General features: G+C 40.6%; 1 protein-coding gene across 5 annotated transcripts in view; it reads left to right on the top strand.

Annotated features, from left to right (window-relative positions):
- The window catches only part of eps8a (EGFR pathway substrate 8a, signaling adaptor), a 33,349-nt gene extending 16,444 nt beyond the window's left edge, over positions 1-16,905 (top strand). Inside the window, exons 2-23 of one of the 5 annotated variants that reach the window (XM_065263433.2) lie at positions 3,451-3,510; positions 3,856-3,911; positions 4,481-4,548; positions 4,693-4,854; positions 5,700-5,849; positions 5,933-6,015; positions 6,098-6,234; positions 6,326-6,399; positions 6,973-7,099; positions 7,208-7,296; positions 7,518-7,592; positions 7,774-7,922; positions 8,013-8,178; positions 8,321-8,454; positions 10,469-10,580; positions 11,618-11,758; positions 11,850-11,885; positions 12,105-12,128; positions 12,404-12,641; positions 13,118-13,307; positions 13,382-13,514; positions 15,642-16,905. In XM_065263433.2, coding sequence (XP_065119505.1) covers positions 3,476-3,510; positions 3,856-3,911; positions 4,481-4,548; positions 4,693-4,854; positions 5,700-5,849; positions 5,933-6,015; positions 6,098-6,234; positions 6,326-6,399; positions 6,973-7,099; positions 7,208-7,296; positions 7,518-7,592; positions 7,774-7,922; positions 8,013-8,178; positions 8,321-8,454; positions 10,469-10,580; positions 11,618-11,758; positions 11,850-11,885; positions 12,105-12,128; positions 12,404-12,641; positions 13,118-13,307; positions 13,382-13,514; positions 15,642-15,758 — 2,496 coding nt within the window. In that variant the 5' untranslated portion in view covers positions 3,451-3,475 and the 3' untranslated portion in view covers positions 15,759-16,905. The remainder of the gene's footprint in view (positions 1-3,450; positions 3,511-3,855; positions 3,912-4,480; positions 4,549-4,692; positions 4,855-5,699; positions 5,850-5,932; positions 6,016-6,097; positions 6,235-6,325; positions 6,400-6,972; positions 7,100-7,207; positions 7,297-7,517; positions 7,593-7,773; positions 7,923-8,012; positions 8,179-8,320; positions 8,455-10,468; positions 10,581-11,617; positions 11,759-11,849; positions 11,886-12,104; positions 12,129-12,403; positions 12,642-13,117; positions 13,308-13,381; positions 13,515-15,641) is intronic. The other 4 variants (XM_073813693.1, XM_065263436.2, XM_073813694.1 and 1 more) reach the window with 4 other exon arrangements.
- Positions 16,906-20,269: the final 3,364 nt, after the last annotated feature.

The raw sequence follows: 20,269 nt of genomic DNA, 5'->3' as shown, positions 1-20,269 counted from the left end.
GGTAGCGCTCACGGCCGTTCTCCGATCGACTCGGGTTTTACACACAATATTAATCAGACTTGGGACCCGAAGTAAGGGCACGTACATGGGCGAGTAATGAACTAGGACCGACCCGGACCCATCTGACCATTTAAAATATAAACCCGGAACCGTACGGGTCCCGCGTCCTCAGTGAAAAAAGACCTCTAATGGTAAAACTCTGCTCAAGTTCACAAACATGAAAGGATACAATGTGACACTGAGGTTGCTTCGCGTCGCGCCCAATTCATTAGGGACTTTAAGCAACAGCCTCTGGTGGAACGGCAACGGCATTCTGGCGTTGTATTGCGCATGCGCGAATTTAACTGCTACTTTGCGACGTTCTACTGTAACGGTCTACTACGGGAGAACAGCTGATTTGCCGTGGTCGCTACAACGTGAGAGATTATGTAAATAAATATTATGTTTTATGGCATATGACATTGTAATTGCATCAGTTTATGATTGTACCAGTATTTTATATAATATGTGTTCGAATGTTTTAAATTTAAGCTAATTTTAAAGATTTTTAAGTATTCAACATTTTCAGTATTGCTTAAATCTAGGTTTTTAGACTTATTTACATCATACAATAGTAAAAACTCTTCTTCTGACAAAAGATTTAAATGACATATTTTTGCATCTTAATAAATGAATTAATACCGCGTTGCGGTGTCCTGTTTGCGTTTGCTTAGTGATTTTTACGTTCTTGGCTACGGTGGTCTGACAGCTTACTTCCGGTCGCCGTAGCCGTTCCATTCCCAGCTTTTGCTTAAAGTCCCTATTGAGAAACAGAGAGCACGTGAACGGACACTCAACCGGAGAGACACAACATGCTTGCACGCAAAATGAAGCCAACTTAGATGCTATAAACATATATGCACATAAGCATATGCGACCATTTTGGTCGCAGTGTGTTCCCTGGCTGCTCCGTATGTGCTGCAGTTGATCCAGTTTGCCGCGCTGGATGATGAGTTTATGACGCGTGCATCATCTTCACGGTCACCCGACCCCCACCTCTCTCGCGCGCTCTCTCTCTCTCGCGCTCTCTCTCTCTCTCTCTCTCCAAAACACGGGTCATCCAGTCGAGTTCAGAAAATACGGAAATTCGTAAAGTGATTTTTTTTACCTGGGCGGGTCGCAATTTACATGGGCGCAGCGCCCAAGTAGAGCCTATGTATGGGAAACACTGATTTCTATTCCCCTTACCTACCCCATTCCCTAACCCCAACCATCACAAAAACCTTTCTTGTACCTTAGATTTTCAATAAACATCATCTTGTTTGATTTATAAGCTTGTTTCCTCATGGGGACATCAAAATGTCCCCACAAGGTCACAAAAACACTGGTATTCCTATCTTTGTGGGGACAATTGGTCCCCACAACGTGATAATTACCAGGTACACACACACACACACACACACACACACACACACACACACACACACACACACACACAGAGTAACTGTATTTTAAACATCTGATTAAAATGTCTGAGTAAACCGCTGGATAAATGAATTCTTTGATTAAATATTTAAATAGGCATGGCCTTAAAACACGTGCAAATGATAAACTTTCATGATGGTGACGCACTGGCCCGATTTATTGTCGACCCCTGAGCTATATGAATGACATCATTAGTACTCTCTTTGATTGACAGCTCTTTTTTTCCCATGATTCCTGACTGCAGTGAGAGTAAAATTAGCTGTGATTGAGTTAATTCCCTCTAATGAAACACACTTGCATACAGGAGCACAGAGGGACGGTTACCGTGGAGACCTGGACTATAATTGGATGTTCTGCCCCTCTTTACTGTACACATGCTGGTGTCGCTCTCCTTACACCATCAGTTCAGATCAGAGTTATTGATCTGGGGCCGTATTCACAAAGCATTTTATCTTACCACTAAGAGTACTCCTAAATCGCACTAAAAGATTTTAGCTAGGAGTTTTCTCTTAAAAGTTATTCACAACGCCTTTCAGACCTACTTTTAGTAAGGAAAAATGATAACTCCTAAACTAAGAGTGAGTCTTCGTTGCTACGGATGACGTCAATTCTCATGCACGAGCTGCCTCGCAATGACCACGGTGATTGGTTGTTAGATGACAGGGGCTGTCATGCGGAATTAACACAGACGCACCAAATCATGGAATTACAATATCGAAATATGTCTGTGTCCTATACAAAATAATAATAGTAATGCCATCGAAATGCATATATAAAAGAAAAGTCGTGAATTTAATTAAATTAAATCAAGGTAGCCTAATACAAATGAAAACCGCCAATTGCCTAATAATAAAAAACGACATTGCATTAACACTTGCTTGATTAATGTACATCCTATTAGCCTAAATAGACTACTTAAAACAAGGAAATGTTGCCCATATTAAAGAAGCCTGCCTAATAGTGTAATAAATAAATGATGGTGGATTATGAACTCGCCAAAACGAAAAAGAAAGCCCAAATGGATGCAGGATCAGTTACTGCTGCTGGCCCAGTTGGTGCTGGAAAAAAGACACGTAATAAAAGGGAAATTCGGCACTGAGATATCAAGCAAAACTAAGCGTGAGACATGCGAGAAAGTGATGCACGGGTCAATGTACAAAACAACTGGCACCCGACCAACGTTTTCAACTAACCCGCCCGCTCCCTGGCCCGCATTTTTTTAAATAGTAATTGTTTAATAGTTAATTGCCATCTTTATTTCAAACGACCCGACGGAACGCGACCCGAATATCATAAAAAATATTTTTGGATGACTCGTAACCGCGGGTGACCGCATACATCCGCTCATTTCGGATCAACCCGCGCATTACTGATGGGAGAGGATTTGTTGCAGATCAATGCAACATTCCCGCTTATGTCGCGGACCCCGGACAAATGCGAGAGGCGGTGGTATATGCATTACAATCGCAGTAGAGGGTTGAGATTGCAGCCTTTAAACAGACTAGCATGGCAACAGGTATGCCTATAATATTAAATATTTAATTTCATTATTGTTTCATGTAATTCTAAAAAACTTCCTGCTTGTCATGAATGTAATGAATTATGAAACAAATGTCATAAACAATATGCTTACATTAAAGTGTGCTTTTAAGTGTTATGTGCAATGCTTTTGAGTTGGTGAAACTGTCCATGTTAAGGAGGATCAGCACCTAAGGCATTTTAAGATCCTTTGTGAATAGGTCTTAGTGAGTTAGGAGTCCTCTCGACTTCTTTTAAGCTGTCCCAGACTTAGGTGCTACTTTTAGGGCTAAAATGCTTCGTGAATTACTTTTAGTGAAAAAAATTAGGAGTCCTAAAGTTAGGAGTGACACGCCCATTATTTTTAGGAGTTGCTCCTAAATTCGCCAGTTAGGAGCTACTTTTAGCCTTAAAATTCTTTGTGAATACGGCCCCAGGAGCTGATAAAGTTTGTGTGTTGTGTTGCAGCTGTGTGCACATCTACAGTCCAGAAATGAACGGCGTCCAATCACAACAAACACAGATGAAGTAAGTCATTGTGTCAATTATCTGTCAGATATAAAATAAAATAAGCACAACAAACAAACAAAAACAAACATGAGCAACACTTTTTAACCTTTCCTCTTCTCTGATCTCACTTGCCACCATTCAACACATTTATTATTGATTTGTCTAACAATTAGTGTGACTAACACAATATATAGCAGATTAAGTTTCCACCTCACACACACACACACACACACACACACACACACACACACACACACACACACACACACACACACACACACACACACACACACACACACACACACACACACACAGCCAGTGTTAGGTGTTTTCAGTATTGTATGATCTCTCTTTCTCTCTCAGTGGACACAGGTCTCTGTCTCCTGATGTCAGAAGGTCGAGTGCTAAAGCTCTGTATGGTAAGTGTTTCCATTGAGACCTCTACTGTTCACTCAATGTACTGCACAGCTTTACCTTATCTTCACACTGCAGGCCTTTATCATCAAACACTACACTTATCTCACATTTACACACACTTGCACACAAATCAACCTCAGATTTATACTGATTTACACACCTCATAAATTAACGGTAGCACAACAAATTGTGTGCGCGCGTATGTGTGTGTGTGTGCGTGCGTGTGTGTGTGTGTGTCAGTCACTGTTCTGTACATCATGATTGTTCCTCTTTTCCACACATCACTCTCAGGAACAGATGGAGTTTATTTCCTGCACACATCTGCCAAACACAAAAAGAAAGGTAGATCCGGATGGAGACACAAATGTGTTTGTTTGTGTGTTTCTGTGCATTTGCAGTGTCTTTCTCCCTGAAAGAGTTTTCAGCAATAAAAACACTTCCTGATGTCTTCTGATCTGCTTTTAGTTTTCTTCAGAGAGTTCCTCAGCAGTTCCTCAGATAGTTTTCCTGTAGACAGATGTTGTGTGTGGTATATTAAAATCTGATCAGTGTTGTTATGATTTTTCCTCAGAGCAAAGAAAAACCTATACAAAAAACAACATAAACAGTCTGACGGACACTTCTCACTATCATGTAGAGGTAAGAGAAAGAGAGATCTGAGAGGATAGAGCAATCCTCCTCAGATGAAGCTGTTGTTGTATCTGATCAAAGTGATTGTTTCATGACAGTCTATCAAACTAAAATAATTTATGATATACATATAAGTGATTTAATTTCTTTCAGCATCTCACCACATTTGTGATGGACCGTAAGGAGGCAATGTTAACCATCGATGACGGGATCAGAAAACTGCGTTTGCTAGATGCTAAAGGCAAGGTGTGGACCCAAGAAATGATACTACAGGTGGATGAGAAATCTGTCAGTCTCATCGATACAGACACCAAGGTGATGATACACAGATGATACAATGCGTTAATAACCACTGTGAACACCTCAGACTGATCAAACAGAGACAATAACAAACCCAAACTTCACTGAATGAGAGAAATCTGAACGTTAAAGAGGACTCATAAGAACTTAACTTTAACCCTTGAGCTGATAAGGTTGAAATAAAGAACCGCAAAACATCAAATGTTGTAATATTGTTGGAATATGATTTAAAAATCATTTTTAAAAACAATTTTATTTATAAAGCACAGAAATCTCCAACCCTAATCAAACACAGCTGAAGCAGCTAATCGCAAAGTTGCTCCTAGTGACAACATTTTAATAAAATTCATAGAAATGTGGGTGTTTCCCCTTAAAATGAAAGAAAACATGCTAGTAAATAAAAAAATTCAGAAAGTATCTTAACCCTTATAAAAAGTCTTAAGGTCCAAAATTGTTAGGAGTGTGGACGAGGACTTTTAAGAGGCTTAAGAGTTTTTTAGCAGCAGGGAAAGTGAACAAAACGCGAAGAGGGAGACAAAAAATGTTGCACACAATTCATGACAGTGAGTTAATAAGACACAACACATGGGATCGTGCAGTGATTGTGTTTGTGACAGATCTTATTAGAGACATGCTAACATCTCCATAGTGCAAAGTGATCACACGAACTTACAGAACCTTGTGTCGCTGTTTATTTCCGATCAAAAACTATGACATTAACAACATGGTACATAACAAATAAAGAAATATATAATTCATATATATATTGATGGGTATTTTGACCTAAAACTTCACATACACACTCTGAGGACACCAAGTCTTATATATTGAGTTTGTTTTTGTGTTGTTGTGTTTTTCAGAATGAGCTGGAGAACTTTCCTCTAGGCACAATCCAACACTGTCAGGGCGTCATGAACTCCTGTAACTATGACTCCATCCTGGCACTGGTGTGTAAAGAATCCGGTCAGGGTAAAGCGGACCTGCACCTGTTCCAGTGTGATGACATCAAGGTGCTTTAGAGGTCTCACAACATACCGTTTACATTAATATATTTCCCATCTATGTGACGATATGTGCGTTTTGCATCCCTCAGGCCAATTTAATTCACTTGGACATTGAAAGCGCCATCAGTGATCACAAGGGCGGTAAAGCGAAGAAAAGACCAGAGGCTCTCAGGTAAGACCATCACTGACCCGCTAGAAAAATGATGATGCTGTTACCATGGTGACACATCATGCACATCTCTGTTCTGTGTCAGAGTGATCCTAAAGAGCAACGGCACCATCCCTCCGCCTCCGGGAGGTCCCGCCCCCGAGCCTCCGGGACCTGTCAATCAAACGGATGCCAAGAGTCGAGTGGCCAGTTGGTCTGCCTGGACCAATGAGCAGCAAAACAGTGAGTCAAGTCAAATGTGTTAATCGCTGGTGTCCCTGTATTGAGGTCCATTAACTGACCTCTATCATTACTTATGTGTATGTGTCCTCAGATGATAAACCGAAACATTACACAGAGATTGAAGGACATCTGGAGATGAGCGCAGCACAGATCGACAGAGATGTGGTATGTGTTTATACAGATATGTCGCCAATGAGATGAACCCGTCATCTTAACGCTTTCACCGCCAACGTTTTTTTAAAAAGTTGCCAGCCAGCGCCAGCATTTTTCATGATTTTCCCCAAAGTTTAATGCCTTCCAGAAGATGTTCTTCTTTAAATATATAAACATACAATATACCAAATGACAGACCCTCTGCTTTCAAACAAAAAAAAATGTTTCATCATACCTTCAGTGGTTCTTTTGTAATCAGCTTTTGAATATGGGTAGGTTTCTGCAAAAACACCACATTTTGAGCAAAAAGCAGAGACAATACTTCGGGGTTTAAAAAGTTGCGGACCTGGTGGATAATAGTGGTATTGCGGAAAGACGGAAAATCTCGTCATTGGCAGGAAGCGTTTTCTCTTGATTGACGAGATATCTCGTTAATGGCGGCGAAAGAGTTAACATGCGTGTCTTATATCCTGAGTCTATAATGATGAGTAACATGATCGAGTCTGAGGGAGATTGTTTGTGAGATGAATGAGTCTGTGTGTATACCTACTTAACTATATTTTAAAATAGTGACGTGTGTTACAGCAAATCCTCAATCACATTCTGGATGACATCGAACACTTTGTCACCAAACTACAGAAAGCAGCAGAGGCCTTTAATGAGCTCTCCAAACGCAAGAAATCAAAGAAGAGTAAAAAGAAAAGTCCTGGAGGTGAGACGAAATCAGACCAGATCAGATTCTGTGTACAGCTTGTGTGTGTGTGTGATGATGTCACTGTTGTGTGCAGCTCATGTGTTTGTGTGTTTGTTTCTTTAACAGAGGGAGTTTTGACTCTGAGATCTAAACCTCCATCTCAGGATGAGTTTGTTGACTGTTTCCAGAAATTTAAACACGCTTTCAACCTACTGGTGAGGGAAACTTCCAGCTTTTATGATATAACTGGACATTACATTTTTATAAAGCTAAGAATATGTGTCAATATCATTGTGTTATAATCTAAGATGTTGCTGCTCGCTCTGTTGTCTGATGTGCCTTAATTTTATTGTTATTTTTCCTTCTGGAGAAAATCATTGAGACTAGATGATGAATATTTTCTCGTTGTGATGTGATGTATTGTTTGTCATTGCAGGGGAAGTTAAAGCAGCACATTCAGAACCCGAGTGCTGTGGATCTCCTTCACTTTTTATTCAGTCCTCTGAGATTGGTACTGAATGATGAACTCACAACATTGCTGCTAATCCTCACGACAGATTGCTAGCATATAAAACGGATGGACAACCCCTAACTAGACTTGAGACCTGCTAGTGGACTATAGATTTTTTTATAACACACATTGTTTATACCGATTCTGTCAGATGTGATGTTTGTTTGTTTTTGTCTCTCAGGTCATTCAGACTTCTGGAGGTGTTGATCTGGCTAAAAGTGTGATTGTACCTCTGCTTACCAGAGAAGCTATAGATTTTTTGCACACCTCAGGCACAGAGGACGAGAGATACCTGTGGGTCACACTGGGAGACGGATGGACAAAATGCAGGTAATTGAGAAATCGTCATTTTTAAACCACAGAGAGAAATGCGTTTATTGAAACTCTGCCTTCCTGTCTGTCTGTCTGTTTGTCCATCAGGTTAGAGTGGCCAAAGGATTATCCTTTCCCTCCTCACGCGCTGCGTTTTCGTGACGGTTGGGAGCCACCGGTGCTGGTGTCTCGTGAGCAGGACGTAGCTCAGTTGGCTGAGAAGCTGGTCCAGGCTGAGGTTCAGAGAGCAGGAGACCATGCTCCGGTCCTTACTGTAAGCTTCAATTTAAACTTGAACATCAACACTAACATCATGTCAATCACTGACAGTGTGACTGATTTAAAGCTTATTGCTGAGTTGTCATGGATGTGCATTGAGTGTAATATGATGCTGTGGTGTTTGTGTGTCCTGACAGCAGCCAGCCCTTCAGGATTTGTCCCTTAAAGACGGGTATGACATCAGAAACATTTCATACAAGCGTTTACACCTGCTGGAGCCAGACAGGGCCGTGGAGGCTTTTAAACAGGCGGTCAGCTGTCATGTGGATAGGTACACCCAGTTTGGGTGCAGGTGACCTCAGTGCAGCTCTGGAGGACTGTCTGTCTGTCTAAGTGTTTGTCTGTCTATCTGTGAGCGTGTCTGTGAGTGTGTGTGTCTGTCTGTCGGTTTGTATCAGTCTGTCTGTCTAAGTGTGTGTCTGTCTGGTCTGTCTGTCTGTCTGTCTGTCTGTAGGTATGTATGTATGTACGTATGTATGTGTCTGTCTGTCTGTATGTATGTGTCTGTCGGTCTGTCTGGGTGGGTGTGGATTTCTTTAGGTTTTCTGATTAAAGGTTCTCTGTGTGTGTCTGTCTGTCTTTCTTTTTTTCTCTCTCTCTCTCTCTCTGTGTGTGTGTCTGTCTGTTTGTATCTGTCTGTCTGTCTTAAGCCCGGTATACACTGTGCGATTTTAAAAAGTCCTTTAGGATTGTTGCTTGCCACACTGTGCGATCAAGATCGTAGTTAAGTCCATGTCACACTGTATGATCTCAGTTTCCATCAATGTCAGACTGTACGAGTTTAAAGACTTTTAAAAATCAGACACACGCAAACAAACGCGTCCTCAGTTTTACGTCATCGATCGACAACGGCTGGGCGAACACACGCTAAAGCGAAGGCTAGCAAACCGAAACGACATCTATCATTCATTTTAATCATGACTTGTCTCAAGCATAAAAGAAGAAAAAACGAAGGAGACGAGAACCTGGCATTTGTATTTCCAGGGCGATTTCTCTCCAGGCTGCTTCATTTTTATCCTATACAGTGGCGATGACACATTGTACAAACACTCTTTATGTTTCCATAACTCCACAAGTTTCTCTTTCTGCAGTACAGTCTATCTGGTCTTTTTGACATTTGTCTGTGTTGATTTGTTGTTGTCGCCGCACTAATTGCGTCATCTGGTTCTGTGCTTCTATTGGTTATTGATCTGCCGGTTTTCGTAGGGAGATGTCACACAGCAGGATTGTCTCACAAAATTTCTGACACTGCCAGAATTTTGTCGGAGGATAATTTTGATTGCAAAAGTCATTAATTGGCTGTCTGTGAACATGTCAAACTAGTGATCAAAGACGGCAGATTTCTTTAGGTTTTCTGATTAAAGGTTCTCTGTGTGTGTGTGTGTGTGTGTGTGTGTGTCTGTCTATCTGTTTCTGTGTGTGTGTGTGTGTGTGTGTGTGTGTGTGTGTGTGTGTGTGTGTTAAATCTCATATTTAACTGACTGTAGTATCAGAAGAGCATCTTCTCTCTTTTTTAAAAACTCAATCTGGTTTAGGGTTCTCTCTCTCTCTCTCTCTCTCTCTCTCTCTCTCTCTCTCTCTCTCTCTCTCTCTCTCTCTCTCTCTCTCATTGTTGGTTCTCTAATTTCTTGGATCTTCTGAACTTTGAGACTCTCCTCGACAGCTGCAGTGGTCAATCTCGTGTACTATTAGTTAATCAGTATATTTATGAAGTAAAGATAGAAAGTATTGTGTTTGTTAAGCAGGTAAATAATTGTAGGGCTGTAACGCTTAATTGCGATTTTGAATTGATTCTGTTGTTTATGCTTGTATGTGCACTACGGTGTTTTGGTCAGTACGAAATCCTTATCAATCTAAAATCATTATGAGTCTAAGTTGTTTATAAAGTGCATTTAAAAAAGCAACACTCATTAAACAAAAACATTCAAAATATTCTTTATTGTCATGAAAATACCTGAAACAATTTGAAGAACAGTGATATAAATATCTGTATAGACATTTCCTGGAATAGCATTTGTAATGCTACTTCTTCTGTGGCACAAAGGGAGTTTCTGCACAAGAGCGCCCCCTGGCTTTGGGATGTGCCGGGATTTCACAGTAAAATAGTTAAAATTCATTCATTGAGAAAATGCGCATTTGCACGATTAATCGTTACAGCCCTACATAATTGTGTTCGTTATTATTACTTGACATTAAAGTAATTTAATTTATTTCATAAGAAAGCTCTGTTGATTTTGTTTGTTTTATTAATCATTTTATCATGACTTGATTTTTTTTCTTTCAAGAAACTTTGACGCTCATGGCCAAATGCAGACAAGAAACTTTGCCAAATCCAAATATGACTTTGTGGCCAGAAATAGCACAGAACTTTCTGTGATGAAAGATGAAGTGCTGGAGGTAAGATGTGTGACGGCTCATGTTATTTATTGACAGTGATGGTGCGCTGTGATTGGCTGTCAGTTGACTGCTCATGTGATTGATTGACAGTGACGTGTGCGCTGTGATTGGCTGTCAGTTGACTGCTCATGTGATTGATTAATGCTGATGTGTGCGCTGTGATTGGTTGTCTGTTGATTGCTCATGTGATTGATTGACGGTGATGTGTGCGCTGTGATTGGCTGTCTGTTGACTGCTCATATGATTGATTAATGCTGATGTGTGCGCTGTGATTGGTTGTCTGTTGATTGCTCATGTGATTGATTGACGGTGATGTGTCCGTTGTGATTGGTTGTCAGTTGACTGCTCATGTGATTGATTGACAGTGATGTGTGCGCTGTGATTGGCTGTCAGTTGACTGCTCATGTGATTGATTGACAGTGATGTGTGCGCTGTGATTGGCTGTCAGTTGACTGCTCATGTGATTGATTAATGCTGATGTGTGCGCTGTGATTGGTTGTCTGTTGATTGCTCATGTGATTGATTGACAGTGATGTGTGCGCTGTGATTGGCTGTCTGTTGACTGCTCATGTGATTGATTAATGCTGATGTGTGCGCTGTGATTGGTTGTCTGTTGATTGCTTATGTGATTGATTGACGGTGATGTGTCCTTGTGATTGGTTGTCAGTTGACTGCTCATGTGATTGATTGACAGTGATGTGTGCGCTGTGATTGGCTGTCAGTTGACTGCTCATGTGATTGATTGACATTGATGTGTGCGCTGTGATTGGCTGTCAGTTGACTGCTCATGTGATTGATTGACAGTGATGTGTGCGCTGTGATTGGCTGTCAGTTGACTGCTCATGTGATTGATTGACGGTGATGTGTGCGCTGTGGTTGGCTGTCAGGTGACTGCTCATGTGATTCATTAATGCTGATGTGTGCGCTGTGATTGGCTGTCTGTTGACTGCTCATGTGATTGACAGTGATGTGTGTGGTGGATTGGCTGTCAGTTGACTGCTCATGTGATTGATTGACGGTGATGTGTGTGCTGTGAGGTGTTGGATGACAGGAAACAGTGGTGGAAAGTCAGGAATGGAGCAGGTGCTACAGGATACGTGCCAAACAACATCCTCGAGATGAGCCGAGCCATGGATGTGACGGGCCGTGGGGAACCCATATACAGTCACACTATACAGGTAATGTCACCATTCCTTTACTCTTTCATTTCATCTCTTATTCAGTTCATCTGCATTTGTCACGTGATTTTTCTTTTTGTTCATCTTAAAGCTAATGATGCCAAAGAAGGAATTTGAGTTGTTTAAGGTAAACGTGTGTGTGTGTGTGTGTGTGTGTGTGAACACATGTACTGTAGATACACACATATATGTATTTACACTGGTAATTGTGTGTGTGTTCAGTTTTTGTCAGTTTTCTGTGTAATGGCTTATCTCCCTGCTTGTGTGTTAACTAGTTAATTTATGTGTGTGTGTGTGCAGAATGTCAGTTCTTGTATTTCATTTAACTCTCGATTTCTCTCTCAAGCAATTACTTGGCGAATTAAATGAGGTAACTTTATTTGACATGCAGTCTATTAAATCATGCTGTCACAAACAGTATTTCTGTCTCAGTATGTGTTTGAACAGAAATATGAATATTCAGAGAACAGTTAATTTCACCATTTTAATTTGCTTAATAAGTGTGTGTGGATGATTAACCTCAGAGTATTTAGTATGGTATAGTATTGATGTAGCTGACTAACTTGATCTTTCAACCCAGCAGTGTTCTCCTGTCAAATCTATGAAGTTAGTTTGGTGATGTGATGATGTTTTGATCTTTAACAGAAACAGAGATCAGACTACGTGCCCAAACCAGTGGTCGCACCCGTCCCACCAACAGCCACTCCGACACCACCACCAGCTCCTCCTGCTCCGGGGCAAATACCCACACCCCCCCTGCCTCCACCGGCTGCTGAAGCCCAGGACCTTTCATCTTCTGACACCATAGACCATAATAAGAGCAGTGAATCTGACAGTGTGACTATGAGAGACCATCAGAGAGAAAGACCACCGCCTGCCAACCGTATGCCAACACTTATTGTATATGTTTATATATGTGTGTGTGTATATACACTGTCAGAAAAAAAAGTACAAAACTGTACCTTTTTTTGTCGCTGGGGTGGTACCCCAAGGTACCGTTTTGTACCTTTACAGGTATATAAACATAATACAATGTTGTACCTTTTGGGGTACATTACTGTTCCTTAAGGATCTATTTTGTACCTTTAAAGGTACAGTTAACTGTTTTGTACCCCTAAAATTTAACTGGTACAAAATTGTTCCTTAAGGTACACAATAGGTCCTTAGAGTATAATATTGTACCCCATAAGGTACAACATTTCAATGTGTTTTATACCCATAAAGGTACCAAAAGGTACCTTTTAGGGTACCACCCCAGCGACAGAAAAAGGAACAACTTTGTACCTTTTTTTCTGACAGTGTAGGTATGTGTATATATGTATATATGTATGACTGTCCATGTGTCTGTCTCTCTGTCAGGTCGTAAATCAAACATGGAGGAGGTTCAGGATGAGTTGATGCACAGACTGACGTTGGGCCGCAGTGCTCAGAAGAAGTTTCAGACTCCGGTTCGCTCCAGCAGCAGCGGTTTGCCATCAGTAAACGTCACGTATGACTCTACGCCTGAGGAGGTGACAGCCTGGTTACAGCTCAAGGGTTTCAGCGCTGTGTGAGTAACTTGTGTCACTTAAAACCTTCTCGCTGATCATCATGGTTATATTCACATGACATGATTTGGTACAGGACCATCGACAGTCTGGGTGTGCTGACGGGAGCTCAGCTCTTCTCATTGAATAAAGATGAACTGAAGACCGTCTGTCCTGATGATGGTGCTCGAGTTTACAGCCAGATCACCGTACAGAAAGCTGCTCTGGAGGTCAGTCATTGCTTTTGCTATTGTTTTGATATTTCTTTCTCTCTCTCTCTCTCTCTCTCTTTGACTGTCAGTTGTGTCAGATGACCTTCAGTTAGTGATCGTTGTTCAATTGTGGCGAGTGTCTCTGCTCTTGTCTGGTGTTTGTTTGCTATCTGCAGGTTTACTTCTGACCTCCCTATGATCTGCTGCATCTCTTTAAAGGTATTTTAGTTTAGTGTAGTAAAGCCTCTTTTCTCTGTTGGTTGGGTTTGATGGCAGATACAAAACACCAGAAGTGCTGAAACTCTAGCATATGAGTTTCATGATGTATTTAATCTGACTAGGGTTGTTCAGATTGTTTGACCTCATCGCTATGATTTCAGATCACCACAATGATTGCACATCTCTTTAAAAAACACAAGGGGGAGCTGCAGCGCCTGTATAAATGAGACCGTATCAGATGACGCTCCTTAACTGACAGTGTAATGCGATTTATTGTCATAACGTCACAATTTATTAGCCAATTAACCGTCAGCCAAATTCCATAAATGTGACAGCCCTAGCCGATAAAAAAAACTTTTGGCTTTAGTATCGGCAAGTACTTGAACCCAGCCCAGGTATTGATATCAGGAAGAGAAAAGGGTATCGAAACATCTCTAAATCTGACCAACAGAGATGTGTCTGAACTGAGGATGAGTGTATATTTAAATATATGATTGTGGTATTGTTGACGTCTTTCAGATATAGTAGTTAGTTAGACAATAGATGTTATCCCAGAATGCCCCTCACAAACCCCAGAGTCGTTCAGAAAAGTCCCATCACCAAATGAAAAGCATATTTTGTTCGTCTTTCTGTCATCATTGAGTTGTAGTGAATGATGTCCAGTAGAAAAGCTTTCATGTCTTTCTCTTTATATTTTCATTCACTCATTGCTCTCTCTTCATCACGCTGCAGAGTTTTTTTGAGGTATTGTGGTTTTAATCATGTAATGGTAATGTTTAGATTCTGATATGCTGACTGCTCTTCACTTAATGTTTGTTATAAATTATTTCCTTAACTGTAAAATTACATTAATGACCATCAGCTGATCTCTGAACCCCTACAGCTCACAAAATAAACTTCAGCTGTTTATGTGTGACAAGAAGCTTGAATATTTGTGACTTGTGCTGGCAAAATGAGTCAGAATGAGCAAATTTAAAAAAAATGATTTATTTATATTTTGACATTCTCTATTAAAATAACTTCACGTTTTCATGCCGTATTACTCTTAATAACTCTTTTAACATCATGCAAGTCCTGCACTTTATTTAAAGGGGACAGAGAATGAAAAACCATTTTTACCTTGTCTTTGATGAATAATGGTAGTCTACCCACATTCACAAACATCCAAAAGTGCTGAACATGCTAAACATCTCAGTCTCATAGAAATTCCTCTTTTAGAAATGTCAGCAAGAAAACAACCAAATCTGAAAAACTGATGCTTATGACATCACAGGCATCTAACTGCCCCTCCACTTTAAAATAATTGGCTACATTTTTTGAGTGGCAGCAAAGTCAGCCAATCAGTAATGAGATTGCAAGTTAAGCCAGTAGGGGGAGCCAAATAGGTGCAAAACCACTTGTTTAAAATCCCCCACCCTAATAGAGCTCTCTGAGAGAGGTTTTTAGGAAGCTTCTAAGGCATTACAGACCCTAACAAAAATGTTTTTGTCTACATGTCACATCACAGAACAAGGATAAATACCCCGTTCAATCATTCTATGTCACCTTTAATAATTCCTGCATATTTTAAAACCAAAAACAAAATGTCAGAGGCACATGTGGATGAATGCATTTTTGTATTAGATTAAGCATTTAGGATGGTACACCTCTCAGGAAATTTACAAATAAAGGTAATTTTTGATGTTTGATGACTATTTAGAGCATTGAGATCGCTAGACGAAGGCTTCATGTACTTATTTTATGAAAACCTCAGTTTTGACTAAAATCAACATTTATACTTTCTTTCGCCTCTTGCTCAAAATTACACTGTGCGTATTCAGACTCATTTCGCCAGAACGCTTTATCATAATAGACATTAGGATTGTATAAGAGGAATACTGATTAACCCTGACACACATCTCTGTCTGTCTGTCTGTCTGTCTGTAGAGGAGCTCTGGGTCGGAGCTACAGGAGGTCATGAGGAGACGACAGGAGAAGTTGGCAGCGGCCACGGCAGCGACTGATTCCGGTGTGGAGTCCTTCGATGAGGGCAGTAACCACTGACCCCTGCACTCACCTCTGTCACCTTTGACCTTTTGCAGGATGCCGTGGAGCGTGCTCAGTTTGCCGCCATAATGCGCCGTCGCCAAGAACTCCTGGAGCCGTCTGATAATGGAACCGGATCGGACGTCGACGAACACGCATGAAATACAGGAGAGGAGCTTTGATATTTTTACTGTGATATTACAGAGATGCAAACGTTCTCCAGTAGATGAATATCAAAACTTAAAAGCTGTTGTAGTTTAGTGCCATCATGTTCTGCCCTTTATACTCCATGTCCAGAGATTCATGAAACCATTCAGAGATTTATCTGTCAACATCTTCTGCTGGTTTAGAAAGGAAAATATCCAATGAAGTTTCTCATGAGGAACATAATAACACAGTCATCAGGAAACAACATGAATAACACAAACTAAGAAATATTTACTGGTTAATCATCTAATACATGAAATTGATTGTTATTGAAGATTAATTGATTATCCCTTCTTTCGAAATCATCTGTATTTATAAACATTTACATCTGCAGTCTCCACACTTATATTTATCATCACGGCTTTAAATGTATGTGAAGATTCATGGGTAAGAGAGTTTATCAAACTGTAGAGTTTTTATGACCTAGGATAAAGCTCAGATTTATGTAATGATTGTTTTGTACTTCATTGTAATGCCAAATGAGAAGCTTTATACATTTAAATCTTAAATGAAAACCCAGGACAAAGACGCAAAAGTTAGTTTGTGTAGGATGTGAATGTTTGAATTGATTCTGTAGATCTGCTGTTTGTTTGTCACTTGTTCGTCTTCTGCACTGAAACATTAATGAGTGTAAGGAGTTTTGACAGGGATTATTAATAGATTTTGGGCCAAAATCATTTTTTGTTGTCTTGTATTTGCTGATCTTTTCTCTTAAGTCTGTTAAAGTGATGTCTTGTTTCTTATGTTGCTGGTCATGTCATGTTAATGTTTCTGAAGGTTTATCGCAACCAATTACAAAAATAATTTCTTTACTCTTCATTTGGAGCGTGATGGTTGTTCGGCCAAATAGTTTTCTGATAAAGATTTCAAAAGATGATAAAGATTACAAATGCAGCACATGTTTGAGAATGAACTGTAAATATAAAGTGTGTATGCAGAATAAATGATGCCCCTAATATTTGTGTTGTCTTTAAGCACGTGTGACTTCCATAGATTAGTCTCATCCCCTGATCTCGGACCAGTTATCATGTTTACTGCCAGCATTTATATACTTTTGAACAGTGTTGGGTGGAACTAGTTACTAAGTAATTAGTTACTGTAATTTAATTGAAAAAGTCAAGTAAGGGATAACTTATTTTTCCAGTAATTTAATTACACTTCTAATGTAATTGATTGAACTAATGGCGCTTTACCATTGCATAGTACCCATCGGTTGGGTTGGGTCGGGTCAGCTTACTTTTGGGGGCTTTTTCACTGGGTTCAGTACGTAATATCCAAAACTTTATTAGTACCTCCTCGGTTGGGGTTTCAAATGATCTGAGCTTGATACTAAAACATGAGGTGAAAACACTGTAGATCACTGATTGGTCTGAGAGAATCATCACTACCAGTGTCATTGCTAACGCAAGATTAGCTTTACCTTCGTGCTTGCGCTGACACGAGCAAACCTGTTGTCATCTGTGCTTGTTTGTAAGTTCTCAAACTCCCTTTTAGCGCTAAAAGTGCTAAGAATCAGGAAAACTATACCAGTGTTTTCCTTGCAGTTTTCCTTGCACATCTGAGATGCGCACATCCGCATGTATGCACGGCATTTTTGCAACTTAGCGGAGCACGTTGACCGACACCATCTGCAGACAATCTGCTGACACCAGATTCAACAAGGTACTGGAAACATTTCTCAGAGATTTTGGTCCATATTGACATGATAGCATCAAGCAGTTGCTGCAGATTTGTCGGCTGCACATCCGTGATGCGAATCTCCCGTTCCATCACATCCCAAAGATGCTCCATTGGGTTGAGATCTGGTGACTGTGGAGGCCATTTGAGTACAGTGAACTCATTATCATGTTCAAGAAACCAGTCTGAGATGATTCACGCTTTATGAAATGGTGCGTTATCCTGCTCGAAGTAGCCATCAGAAGATGGGTACACTGTGGTCATAAAGGGATGGACATGGTCAGCAACAATACTCAGGTAGGCTGTGCGGTTGACACAATGCTCAGATGATGATAATGGGCCTAAAGTGTGCCAAGACAATATCCCCCAAACCATTACACCACAACCAGCCTGAATACAAGGCAGGATGGATCCATGCTTTCATGCTGTTGACGCCAAATTCTGACCCTACCATGCAAAGTAATTGAGACTCATCAGACCAGGCAACGTTTTTCAAATCTTCTATTGTCCAATTTTGGTGAGCCTGTGCAAATTGTAGCCTCAGTTACCTGTTCTTAGCTGTCAGGAGTGGCACCCGGTGGGGTCTTCTGCTGCTGTAGCCCATCCTCCTCAGGGTTCGACGTGTTGTGTGTTCAGAGATGCTCTTCTGCATACCTTGGTTGTAACGAGTGGTTATTTGAGTTACTGTTGCCTTTCTATCAGCTCGAACCAGTCTGGCCATTCTTCTCTGACCTTTGGCATCAACAAGGCATTTGCGCCCACAGAACTACCGCTCACTGGATATTTCTCTTTTTCGGACCATTCTCTATAAACCCCTGACCTTTCATCCCCATTCTGACACTTGGTTTGAACTGTAGCAGATCGTCTTGACCATGTCTACATGCCTAAATGCATTGAGTTGCTGCCATGTGATTGGCTGATTAGAAATTTGCTTTAACGAGCAGTTGGACAGTTGTACCTAATAAAGTGGCCTGTGAGTGTATGTTGGAGATCACTGGTGTAATATGTCTCATGCTCGTGGTAAACAAATACCAGCGCGCAGGTCGTAGCAGCAAACACACTGTGCAGTGATCATGCCGAATTTCTGACACTGTCAGAAAACTATCCTAGGCTTGTACGCAAGACCGGGAAAACGTCCGTCTTTGAACCTCTCTCATTGTACGACATAGGACCACCAATGAGGAGCCACGATCACAGAAATCGCGACGATTGTTTCACAATGGCAATCTTTCGTCTGGGACAGCCAATCATGTAGTGTATCCCTGGCTTAAGAAAGGGGTGACAGACCCTGTTCCTGGAGATCTTACCTCCTGCATATTTTAGTTCCAACCCAGCTTCAACACACCTGACTCAAATTTTTAGGTAGCCCTGAAATGCTTGATTGCCAGGTTCAGGTGTGTTTGATTGGGGTTGGAGCTGAACTCTGCAGGACAGTAGATCTCCAGGAACAGGGTTGGTCACCACTTTTCTAAGATTTTTTTGCATAGTTGTTTTTGACACATGAAAACGTCTCGGGTTACGTATGTAACTGTTGTTCCCTGAGAAGGGAATGAGATGCTGCGTCTCCCTTGCCATACTTCCTGCGTCCCTGTAATGCTGTCTTTGGCAGTAATTCAGATAGCGATATACTTCCTGGCTCCCGCGTCACCCTGTCTTTGTCGTTAAGCCTCACCATTGGTTGAATTTGATTACACAGACACCTTGATGGTGTCCCCAAAGTGTCACCGCAGCGAGGGAACTGTAACAATGTATCTTAAAAGGTAACACCATGTAACCTTGCTCTCACTTGAAATGTGTCCCCACATTTAGTCTTTGAATTTGAGGAGGAGAGATTATGTTCTGTGTGATGACGACAGGAGCTTAAACACTGTCAATCTGAACAGGTGATTTTCCTCAGATCCCACAAACCTCTATCTTTCCTGTAGCAGAGGTCAGTGATGCTTCTAACATGTATGTTATTGGTATAATGGTAGCTATATTTAAATGCATTTTTTTGGTAGGCATATTTGCTTTGGCATTTGTCTTTAGAGGAGGCTGAAAAGGTTTTCCTGTCTGGTCCACAGTACTTCCAGGTAAGAGTATTTCTTAAACGATTGTCAATATACCTTTATTTAAGTGTGACTATTTTATTCTGTTAAATCCAGCAGTGATTTGATTCTCTGTTTACTATTTGTGTGAAGTAAGGGGAATTTAATAGACCGATAGAAAAAAACAGTATGAGCCTAAAATATCTTTAGGGATCAAGAAATGTTGGCATCTGTTCAGATTTCTTGCTTTCGTTTGTCAGTTTAAAGAGGCTTCTTTGAAAGGCAACATTGTTTTCTTGAAACTTGAGCATCAAAGTACAATTTGTCTAAACCTTTGGACAGTAAACAATAACAATAGTGGGCATTACTAGTATAAGGACTGATATATGCTATATGTGTATGGTATATATCATGTGTGTTCTGATTATTCACTTTCCCTCAGGTTGTAATGTTGATGCATATTGGGCAGTAATATATGCCTCTTTCCACTAGGACAGGAGGTCAATAAATATGACATATAATGACAGAGTTGAACATGTACATTATTTCAGATTTTCTTCCCTTTAAGGACCCCATAAAGCTGTACTGGACTAAAAATGGGCAAAAGCGGGGTTGTTT

This window comes from Paramisgurnus dabryanus, chromosome 1 (assembly GCF_030506205.2).
Source record: "Paramisgurnus dabryanus chromosome 1, PD_genome_1.1, whole genome shotgun sequence".
Lineage (NCBI taxonomy): Eukaryota > Metazoa > Chordata > Actinopteri > Cypriniformes > Cobitidae > Paramisgurnus > Paramisgurnus dabryanus.
Note: the sequence above shows the minus strand (reverse complement) of the source record. Positions and strands in the feature narration are given on the sequence as shown.